Genomic DNA, 11,952 nt, shown 5'->3' on the forward strand with positions numbered 1-11,952 from the left:
GTGAAAACAAGCACTCAAAGCAGCAATACTTTTCTTGCAGAGGGATCTTTATCTGCAAGTGATAGAGAGCTCAGAAAGATTTCTGGGGCTTCTAAAATGGCACAATGCTTCAGACAACTGGTTGAGGTTCTTTGGTGACAACTCTGAGTGAGGTCTGGAGGGGAACAGAAGCAGCTGCTTCTGACAGTTTTCCCCCTAATGTATGTGTATGAGCTGCTGATAACGTAGATCAGGTGGCAAATCTTACTGACGTACTGGAGCGTGGACCCATGTCCCAAACCCGCTCGTCTCAAAACTGGTGCAGGACACCGTCAAGATTGAGCCAAACGCTGCTGTCTGTTCAGCTGTGTGAATTCAGCAGTTTGAAAGCATCTCTGACACAGCCTGTTTTAAACAGCACCACGCTCCCCTGAGCCCTGAAATCTGCTGCTTGTGGGAGAGGATGAAGGGAGGTTTTCTCCCAGCTCCATCGGTTTGGTGAGCTACCCTGGCAGCTGAGCGACCCCTCCATCCAGTTGAGCTGCAGCCTTGTGCCATGTCTAATGATGTGCTGCTGCTGAAAGTAGCTGATCTTTCTCTTGCCAACTGTGTGCGCTCATCTCCTTCCTTCTGCTGGTGGCGGTGCCTGTGTTTATACGAATGCCTTTGGAAGTTTGTTGGGAAGGTAAAACCTACAGGTGCTCTGACAGCAAGGGTTGGTCAGAGAAGATGGCTGAATAGCACTCTTAGCCCTCAGCAGGGGTCCATTTGCATCAACAGTTGTTGGAATTACATGGAGTCTAGCAACTCCAAGGATATATTATAAATTCTGATAGTGGTGGGTTTCTAGAGAAGCTAACAGTCCAACATTTGATGAACTCAATAACCACTTCCTCAAATTTCAGTGCTCAAAACATGTGAAGAAAGTTCCTGTTGTGTTGCCTAATGACAAAAGTTCTTATGTCTAAGATTGACAGCTTAATATAAAATATTTGCAGTGATGACAGTGGGGTGAAATAGCTTCTTCACTTCTGAAAATCCATCTTGAGTTAGAGAACAAAATGTTAAATGAGATGGAAGTCATTAAGTATGGCTGTTCTGTATTTACTCAGTTGTGAAGTATATAAATGGTTAAAAATTAGGTTAAAAATCACTTCTGGGAATAGCTTATTACGAACAGAGTAAGATAACTGTTGGTTTCTTATTATGTAGAAGAAAAAAACCCAAAATCATGAAGGACTTTGTTTTAATTCTCTTATTTCTTATGCAGAACCTTTTTGGCAAGATGGCAGACATACTGGAAAAGATTAAAAAGTAAGTTATCTGACATGAGTCTTTTTTTCCTCTTAAAACAAGACTTGACCAATGCCTGGAACATTAGTAATAAAATTTTGTTTCTTTTTTTGTTTTCAGCTTGTTCATGTGGGTCCAGCCAGAAATAACACAGAAACTCTACATTACTCTATGGGCAGCTTTTATTGCATCCTGCTTTTTGCCCTACAGGATTATTGGGCTTGCAATGGGTAAACACAATAAATAATTGACCTGCTACAGTCTAGACTTAATGCGTTAAAACCTACCATGATCTTGAGAGGGAGAATTTTGGGGTTTAAGAAAGAAAACCTTACATTAATAAATAATGCAGCATTTGAAAGTATTTTCCTTGTGCCTGACATTGTTTGTCATGTGCATTTCAAAAACCATCTCAGAATACATAATAGAAAAAGACTGGATATTGCATTTGCTTCTTGAAGAGGGGAAGTTCATGAGTTGTTAGCAGAGCTCTTCAGTCTGTCAGCTATAAGATTTCGGGGAAGTCCTATATTTTGGGGTTTTTTCGCTCATACATCCTTGCAAATGAAATATGTGGGACCACGTAGAAGGCACAAAGATGAGGGTTGGGAGAAAAAAAAGAAAGATTTGGTGGGACTAATTGTAGCATTTGGATGATAGCCTGACATAAATGAACAGATTACTGGGGGTGAAGTTACGTGTACTTAAAGTCTCAACTGGGAATTGAGAAAAGAGGGTTCTCACTACAGCATAAGACTGTTTTTTAAGATACAAAGCACATCCTGTGAACTAAGAATTTTCATTTTTTTCCCTTAAAGTAATGATATAATTAAATGATTATTACTTTTAATGGCAGTGAACTTCAAATTGTGTTAGCTTGAGCATAAATGTAGGTCTGCTTGACATGGCAATTGAATTAGATGTGTGGGGTGTTATTATTTTACTCTGGCTCTTAGAAGGAGACCTGAATTGCATTCAGTAGAGCTTTGAGAGAGTATTTCAAGCCCTTTTTAATATGGAAGAATGCAAGGAAAAAACTTGTCTAATAAGATAAGAGGCTATACAGGACTGGAAGAGAGTTTATTGTAGTACATGAGAGCCCTCAGTTGCTATTTATATTCTTGCAAGGAGCTGCAGAGTTGGATGTTCTGATGTTTTCTGTTTTGGAAGTATATCATGTTTTCAGAGGGCTTCTGGTAATAAAGAATGTGTGTTTGAATTATTTTAAAGTTCTGCATAATAAGAATCTACGTAAGTGGTTTAAAATAACTGAGAATTGGGAGAAGAAATATTAAAGTCAAGAGAATGGTTTAGCACTATGAATGCAGATACAGAACTGTGTTTCATTCATGAACTTGTTAAAACATGCTCAAAACAGTGATGTTCTTAATGCCCCTTCAACATGCATACTGAAGTGACTTTTGTTGTTTTAGGACTCTATGCTGGAATCAAGTTTTTCCTTATTGATTTTATCTTCAAACGATGCCCCAGACTAAGAGCTAAGTATGATACTCCTTATATTATCTGGACAAGTCTCCCAACAGATCCTCAGCTCAAAGAAAGATCTAATGCTACAGTATCAAGACGGGTAAGAGTAATAAATCTTTCTGTCCCTCAGTTCCCAACAACTGAAAAATCCGATCTCTTTCTCCCTTTACATTTTCCTCAGTGACTAGAGCACATTAAAGGGAAGGTTAATTAAATCCTAACAGGCAATGTTAGTTCTATTTTATTATCTTTAAGATCCACAGAGTTTTATTATGGATTCTATTCCTTGTATAAAAGGAATCTATTATCAAAGTGTATATATAAATATATATACACACACACTGGAAATTGTATCGAGCTAAACACACAAATACAACACCATCCATATTCATATCAATTTCTGTAACATACGTTCTGTGTGATTTTACTGTCAAAATTTAGCCTTTCTGTATCCCCCTTCTTTGTTTTCAGGCATTCTTTTTCAGTGGAAATCCAGTTACTTGTGTAGATGGAAGAACAGTTAGGTAAAAAAAAATTAAAAAGGCTTGAGTATAATATGTGGCTTACCAATGGGATAAGCATTAAAAGAGGTAATAAAGTAGTTTACAGATCTAGGCATTAAGTCTTATGGTTATTTCTGTTAGGTGACCTTTTAGCATAGTAGCATAATGGCAATAAACAACTTTTTACCATGTTGGTACTCCAACAGTGAATTTTTCTTTTGTTCAAATCTCATGGTTAAATCTAAGTGTTATTTTGTGCATTTTCTTAAATTGTTTTGGGAGCTGACATGGTAACTGCAAAACAAGTTGTGAATTTGTCAATAGTTATTAGTTTAAAAATAAAAATAGTTGTAATAAAACTTTGGTCTAATCCCGTTTTAGCATCTCCTTAATGCCTGTTATCACAGTATTTAATTACATTCACGGAATATCTGAGTACTGTCATAAGCTGCCTGACTAAAATAAGCAGTATTTGGCAATAATTCAGTCTGGCTACACAACTGAGGAGCAAAAGTGATAAACACATGATTCCTCAGTTGTTAACCTGTGGAAAAGAAGAGATATGGGGTTCAGGGGGTGGTGGAACAGTTGGTGGTAAAATAACTGCAGCATAATATGAGTATTTCAGAAGGAAGTAAGAAAGAAAGTCTCTGACAGAAAGTGGATATTTTGCTCCTATTTTCCAAGGGAGAAGGGGGGGTGAATGAGCACTTGAATGAACAGAGCTGTCCTTAGCGTTTATTTCTCTTGCTTGCATTTTCTGTTTCCAGGTATCTTTGAAAATATTAATTCAGTCTCAATAATTTTAGACAAACTGTCGTGTCCCTCAGAGATTTCAGGCAACCTCATAGTTTAAAGAATAGATTTTTGTACAGAAAAGTTAAAAACCAAATAGGTTTTTCAGTTTTTCATAGAAAAGACAGAGCCCAAAAGCATGTTGTGCCAGCATCTGTAAATTTGCTTTGGCTTCTTGTCATTAAATGGCATACAAGATACCTCAACACAATGCAATATTCATTACCTATACCAGGACTCTGACCTCCTGTCCTTAGAGAACAATACTGACAGCAGTATCTGATGGGTAAAAGTTGTATGTCAAAAGCTGATGACAGATCAAGTGAACAGGAATATCTCCAGGTATTCCTACTCAAGGTTGTTGGTGACATTTTTTGACAGTCCGGATGCTTCCAGCATTACAAATCCAAACACTTCCAGTTTGATTTAAGGCTTATCAAAATCAGATTCAATATTTTTTCTTTTAGTAATCGGCCATAGGTTGTCTCAGTTCTGGTTAGTCATGTATAAATTAGCTGCTTCTTTTAAGGGTGGAGGAAACATTTGCCTGTGTTAGGGAGGACTAGAGCAAGGGCAGAACTTTCTCACATTTTCAGCCACCAGATAAGATATGGTACTGAAGTTTAAACACCTCTTTTAATCTCTATATAATGAGTAGGTAGGAAGCAGTTTAGCAAAGAGCAGAAATATACCTCACTGCAGTGCAAAAAGCATTAGTCCTCTTGCCCTAGCCTTTTTTATGTTTTGGTCCATGGAGCTTCACCTGGTTACCTGCATATGGAGCCAAGTAACTTGTGCAAGAAAGCCTTCGAAAAATGTACTTGATCTTTACTTGCAAATGGATTGTTGGAGAAGCTATTACTTTCCTTGGTTCCAGGGGCTCAGTCATTGCTAAGGGCTCCACAGAAGGGCAGAAACTGAAGCAATAGTACTGTAATCACCAACCATTTGCTTTCCATGTCAACTTTCTTTATTCTTTTCCATCGAGGCATCATTGTATCATGGTTACCCTAAACACTGGATGGTAAATACCCTCTGCTGTGCCTGTTTTGTCAGCCTGGTTTCTAGTCAGCAATTGCAGTGTGCATTTTTTCATCAGCTTTGCATTTCTTTTGTTAGCACAAAGTCCTGTGAAGTGTGGAGTGCTGCCAGCTTACGTGCAAAAAAAAAGCAGTGGAGGCTGGTTGACCTCCAATGGCATCAGGCCTTTACAGAAGGAGGGCTTAGTCCTGAGCTTGCATGTTGTCAGTTTGCCAGTTGTTTAACTGCATGTGTATGGAAGGGCTAAGAACAGAGCTGTTAACGCTTCAATGACAAAAGCCAGCCTTTGGAATCATGTGGTGCCCCACCAAGATGGAAAAGCAAATGCAGGCAAGCATCTCAAAAGAAACTGCCTACTGTTCTTCCAGAAGCAAGGCTTGTTCGTTAGGGCAGTCTCCAGTGGTTCAGGAGCTCTGTTTAAAAGTAGACTTTACTCAAGTGCTTTGATTTGGGAACTCCATACTACCTTCCCCCCAAGACACTGACAACCATTCTGATTTTATTTCACATGTCAACACTCTCAAAGTTCAGTGCAACTTCAAAGCAAAGGAAAGATTCAAAGCAAAGGAAAGGCTCTAACACAACCTGAATAAATTGAACTGGTGTGCTCTAACCACTGATAACTCTTTTTTTTAATTGCATTCACTGTGTGTAGTCTCTTGGTTTGTGAGCAAGATCTTGCGGTGTCACTCAGTTCATGTTTTATTCTATGTATTTATACTGTTAAATAGACTTCACTTCTTTTCTTTTGTCACTGTCACATTTGTGTTGTTTGTTTCTTTTCCTGCTAGCTGTCAGGGCATGAAAAGGTATGGATCGTAGTGTGGAAAACTTCATATCAGTTTCAGCATTTGTATTCATGAGCTTACGCAGTTTTGTGTGGCTTTCCCTTTGTTTGCTCTTTTTTCTTTTTGAAGTTACTTTGTGCAATAATATTTTGTTCTTGGTCTGTCTCTTGAAGACAAGCCAAGTACTGATGATATGTTAGCTGTTAGTAGTCCCACCAGTATAATGATTGGATCTGTGTGCAGTGACTTAGCTACAGCTAATCAGATACGCCCTTTCCTGTTGAAGAATGGTAGTTTAAGATAGGTACATTTAGCACCATATGCTTTCACCCCTGCAAAGGCATCCATTGAAGGGCAGCACTTCAAAAAGTTATGTTCAGATAGCACGTTTGACTTTTGTGCTATAGCAGTAGTATAGTGCAAAGTTTAATTTATTGAAGTTGTTAATGAAAACTGTGGCATTACAACATCAATTGCTCTATCTATTTTAGGAAGAGTAGTTAGCCAAGTTATTTTTAAAAGCACAGCTTAAATGTTGCTGTTTAAATTTTGGAATCATGTTTGTTTTCCTGCAGCTTCAAACAGCAGCTTCCAGAAGTTATGTGGGCTCAAGTGCCCCAACTGGAATAAGCAAAGATGAAGACACAAGTCGTTTCCATACCACCAAGAGGGGGAATTTCCATGAAGTTTTTAACCTCTCGGAAAATGAGCGTCCTTTGGCAGGTATTAAGCAACAGGAAGGCTACATTAGTAGAGCATTTTCTAACAAGCCAAGCTGAATTCCCTTGCTGTGCACTGTACAGGTGTAAGCTTTTTGATTAAAAAGACTTGCTCTAGATTAGGATGAATGGAGACTGTCTCTTTCATTTCCACATCCTTGCAGTTCTTTGGAAGAATGCACAGCCTGGTGTGCCTTTTGTGGTAATGCAAATAGCATAGTCAAGTTAAAGGGAATAATTGCATGGGTGGTTTTCGGTTTGGGTTTTTTAAAACCAGTGTTGCGATGTCTAAAAACACCTTATTTAGGCTTTTCTTTTATAAATACTTCTAGTTTTAGGTGTCTAATGTTTAATTTTCAGTGATTTCTGATGTTTTATAAAGAAACTGTTGGGGATAATGCATGTCTTTTTTTTTTTCTTTTTTTTTTTTTTTTTTAAAAAGTAATATTTCTTGTTATGACTTTTTCAGTGTGTGAAAATGGCTGGCGCTGTTGCTTGATTAACAGAGATAGGAAGATGCCTACAGACTACATCAGGAATGGAGTTCTTTATGTCACAGAAAAGTGAGTCATTGCACTCCCCACGTTTGTTAGGAGGAAAATGCATCAGACATTAAAGAAAAACTGAATCCAAAAGAGTAATCCTTTAACAATGTTTTGAAACAAAAATGCCTTTTCATGGTGTTCCATGACCTCAAGAAAGCACTATAGGAGAGGGAGAGCTGAATCTGGGGTGTGGTAATGCTTAACAAGTGTGATTTTGCCTTGGAAAGGCTTGCATAGGGATTGAGAGTAGCTTTAAATAGTCATTTGTTAGTAGCTGCAGTTCTTGATGTGGATAACATACTAACTATATATATATACACATACGCAAAAAAAGAAACCTAAAATCTAAGTGTACTTTGATATGTTGTGATCAATTTAATTTGGCAAATACTCTTAGTTTCTGTTTTTGCAGCAAATTGAACGTATAGCTCCCTTGAAACAATGTGCAATAAAAAGCAAATAGAAATTCAAGCCTTGGTTTCAAAAGTAGTTCACTACTGTTTGGGTCTTGCACTGAAATTCCTTTGGAGTGTAATGAATGGAAGTAAGGCTCATCTGTATGCAATGTCACCTAGTGATGGAGAGCACTCTACGGCATTTAGAAATCTGAGCTTTTATCTGCACCACAATAACATGAAACTTAACACAGTGTTTTTCATTAATCTTCTTTTGGGATGGTAAAAGACTTATAAGCCTTTTGATAGTGGATATTTCTACTGTTTAAGGATATATGTGCCTCCTATGTCTTTAAAACACTTGTCAGGTTTAACCATTCAGTGCAGTAATATAAATACAAGATTTTTTTGTGTATGCCTGCTTTATGTTGTGGGCTTTCAGACAATTTATGACAATTTATGAATGTTTGCTCTAAATGAGAAGCCAGAACTGAATTACATATTGTGTGCCTCTTTTTTCTGAAGCTGATTTTAACCTGTGATATTTCAAACTTCAGAAGTGATGGCAGCGATTTTGGGAGCTTTGTTTTAGAATATTATATCAAAATTAACATTTTCTTTTCTTGTCTTCAGTTACTTGTGCTTTGAAAGCTCCAAATCTGGCTCATCTAAAAGAAATAAAGTTATAAAGCTAACAGATATAACAGATATTCAGAAGGTATGTCTGTTTTGTGTATGTCTGTTTTATTGGTAGCAGGAATTATGTAATGCTAACTTCAATTCGGGTGCTGATATTGATAGATGCACCATCTTAACAGTAGGTGCCTCAGAGGGAAGAGAGATTATTGTCAGTGGAGAAAGTTAAATCATTAGAATAGCCAGACTGGGTTGGGCTGGAATTTTGTGTAGTTGGGTTCCCAAAACTAACAGAGGCAAGAAGCGAATGGTTGGAAGTAGGGCAAGTACAATATCATCCTTCATCTGGGTGAGTTTTATCAGCCTGCAGTCATTAATGGCTTTATTGGTGGCTTGCATCAATGTGTATGGTGTTTAATGTCACTTTTTTTTACCTTCTCTGAACTTGTCCTACTCTTAAACAGAGGCACCCCTACTACTACATCCGGTGGCCATGAGTGCCACAGATTAAATCATGCTGGGCAAAGAAACACCTCAGCCCAGTGTCTACTGCTAAATTACCTCCAAGTTTTCATAGAATCATAGAAGAATTTGGGTTGGAAGGGACCTTAAAGATCACCTAGTTCCAACTCTCCTCCCATGGGCAGGGACACCTTCCGCTAAACCAGGATGCTCAAGTCTCCATCCAACCAGGCCTTGTGTTTTTCATCCCCGAACTAAAACTGGGCACAGTACATTTTTATGCCTGGCTGCATGATCCCTGTCTAATCTTCATTAAAAACCACACAGATGTAAAAGGACCTTCGTGGCAGTAAAGACTAAACAACAAGCCAGCATTACTTCAAGTATGATGTTTACAATCCACCAGTATCAATTATTAATTCTATAGACAAATAGTCCCTGGCATCATGGCTGGGCTAGCTCCCAAGTGCCAGGTTGCTTGGTTTGGGGCCGGGGCTCATTCTGGCAGGCAGGCTGGGTGCTGCCACAGCACATGGGAGGAGGAGAGGCAAATGCTCACTGTACCCATTGACTGGGGTCAGAGAACAGCATATGTCCTCTTCTTGTTTTTAATAGAGATCTGTTGGTTGTGGCTGGGAGGACATACCACTGACGAGTCATGTAACCTCCTCAGCACCTAATGCAGTTGTTCAGGATGTAAGATATCTTTCATCTATTTTATTTTTCCTTTTAGTATAAAGTGCTCTCTGTTCTCCCGGGATCAGGGATGGGTATTGCTGTATCGACACCGTCTACACAAAAAGTACGTAGCTGGCTGTACCTGTATTGCTGTGTTTGACTTCATGGTCTTTTTTTCTTCTTTCTCTGGCAAACACCAGCATGAAGGCTTTTCTGTTTGTTTGGGTTTTTTTAATCCACTTGTCTGTTGTTCAGTATCTTTGTCTTCAGAATGTCAATGAATTAAACACTCAGCTTGTTCTACTGCATCTGGACTATTTTACTGTAACACTTCAGAAAGATTTTCCCCATCCTTTCTGCTCCATTATTTCAGTAATTCAATTGACCATTCCCCAGCATCCTTCATCATGAGCATGGAGGCTGCTCTGCTGTGTAGTCTGAAATGAAAAGCTGATGGCTTGAAAGTATCTGTGGGTGAGGAGGTTTCAGGGTAGAAGGGCCTGACCCTCAGGTGAAGTTTTCCTTTTTCAGTCTTACTGTGCTAAAGATTTAAGTTTCCCTACGCCTCAAATACCCTTTGGGCAACTGAAACTTTTCTTAACATGTGACCGACCCTTGTTTTAAACTAATCACTTAGAAATAACTTTTTGCCAAATCATGCAACTGTTGTACCAGGTTTCTTGCTCGCTGTTTGATATTGAGAAGTACTTCTTTGATTGTGAGGTTGAAAATGTTAATCTACCTAAATAAATATTCTGTGAGCCAAAACAAAAAGATTTTTAGAAATCTTTATTGAAGGTAGAGGTCAATCAGGAAAATGTCATGCACCCAATGGGTGGAGAGAAAATTGAGTTACAGTGTTCTCTGTTGCTCATAAACTCTGTGCAAATACATTTTATGCTATGGTTGGTTTAGGAAGAAGATAGAGAAGTGAAAAATACTAGAAATTCTGCCATATATCCCAGGATCTAGTAGAGAAAAGTATTCTTATGTCCTTATTAATGCACTTTGAGTACAGTTCATCTCCTTTTCCTATTGACTTGGCCAAAACAACAAGAAGAGTTGTGTTTTCTGGACTGACATGATCCTTTTTTTTCTGTCATTTAGCCTTTGGTGTTTGGTGCCATGGTACACAGAGATGAAGCTTTTGAGACAATTTTCAACCAATATGTGAAAATAACCTCTGCATCATCAAGCAGCGAGAGCTAGTATCTTATCTTAGAAGATCTAAAGGAAACTTTCTTATTTTACAACTTGGTAGTGAAAAAAAATGAACATCCTCATCTATTTTGCAATAATTTTTCTTGTCCGGTCGTTTATATTCTATCTGTTACATAAATCAAGTGTATTTTATATATGCCTTCATGTTTGTTTTTAAGGTTTTTGTAAAAAAAAGAACAAAAAACAAAATGAAACAAAACAGTGAAAGTGCTATCATCACTATTAGCCTTGCACATTAAGCACTTTTAATGTTTATTTACTGACATTAAAAGCTGGGAAGATACGTGGAGATATGACAAGATAACGAAACAGATTGATCCCTTTAGCTCCACTGATTTCACTAGGGATGTATTTGTCCCTTTATCCTGATTATTTTTAACCTGAGATGTGAGAATGATGACTGCAGCAGCCTGAAGTCTGTTTCTTCAGCTCAGAGTTTTTAGTTGAGTGTTTATTAAAACTGAGAGCAACACCAAGGAGGTATTAGCTTCTTAATATTTCTGTATTTATAACTACATTTAAAATAACCCCCTCTTGCTAATTCTCACATCACAGATATTTTACTGATTTGGTTAGGTTCAGTTTTTCCTACACACAGATGTTCATATCGCTTGTAAAGTGAATTGGAGGAGAAAGTTTGTAACTATATCTTCCTTTCCTAGTCAACCAAAGTAAGGGGAAGGAAGGCAGGCAGATACTTTTTATAAAAGAGGGCACCAAAATGTTGTTCCTAAAATGTTAGGCATCATATATTTGTATTTCTGTAGATACTTGTCATAGAAGGGCTCAAATATTGTACATGTTGTATGTACAAGGTGTTTGTATGTTAATGCATTGAAGACTTGCAAGCTTTTTATGGTGGGGGAGGTGGGAATAATTAGGAGACATGGCTCTTTTAATTCAGCTTTTCTCTTGAGTTACGTTGTAATAAAACCCCCCTATAATATAGGAGCTGAAAGCACTAGTTCCTTTTCAAAGCATAATTTTAGAGGCATTGGTATGTTGCCATCTTTCCCCTTGCAAAATTAGATTTCAATAATAATTAAACCCAACTGCCAGGTAAAACGGGAAGGCTGTGCTCCTCCAAACTCTCTCAGGCCTGTATAGCAGCAAAGCACAGATTGACCTTTGTCTTTAATATTAGAGAGCTTTTATACCCTATATAATAGCACCCATCTGAGAGGTTTAGAATTTTATTAGCATTTTCATGAAAGCACAGTAGGAGTTATGCCAAGCCTTCCTGTATGTCTTTTCCTTTGCTGTGTCTTTTGAGTTGAGTAGTATGGATGCCTTCAGACATTACATGAATGTCCCCAGAAAAGCAATGGAGATGCAAATTCTTATGTAAAAATGGGACTTAATTTCATGGATTTTTTTTTTCTCTTTCTCTTTTTTTCCTTCAAATCTGG

General features: G+C 37.9%; 1 protein-coding gene across 1 annotated transcript; it reads left to right on the top strand.

The window, feature by feature from the left end:
- Window positions 1-1,249: 1,249 nt before the first annotated feature.
- On the top strand, window positions 1,250-10,728 carry LOC104405541 (GRAM domain-containing protein 4; the record flags this gene model as incomplete). Its single annotated transcript, XM_010014276.1, has 8 exons — window positions 1,250-1,293; window positions 1,393-1,502; window positions 2,706-2,860; window positions 6,463-6,610; window positions 7,076-7,169; window positions 8,180-8,264; window positions 9,378-9,446; window positions 10,430-10,728. Coding segments are annotated over 8 exons (807 nt in total), but the record flags the coding sequence as incomplete, so codon positions are not given.
- Window positions 10,729-11,952: the final 1,224 nt, after the last annotated feature.

This window comes from Nestor notabilis, unplaced genomic scaffold (genome assembly GCF_000696875.1).
Source record: "Nestor notabilis isolate BGI_N333 unplaced genomic scaffold, ASM69687v1 scaffold10465, whole genome shotgun sequence".
In the NCBI taxonomy this organism is placed as follows: domain Eukaryota; kingdom Metazoa; phylum Chordata; class Aves; order Psittaciformes; family Psittacidae; genus Nestor; species Nestor notabilis.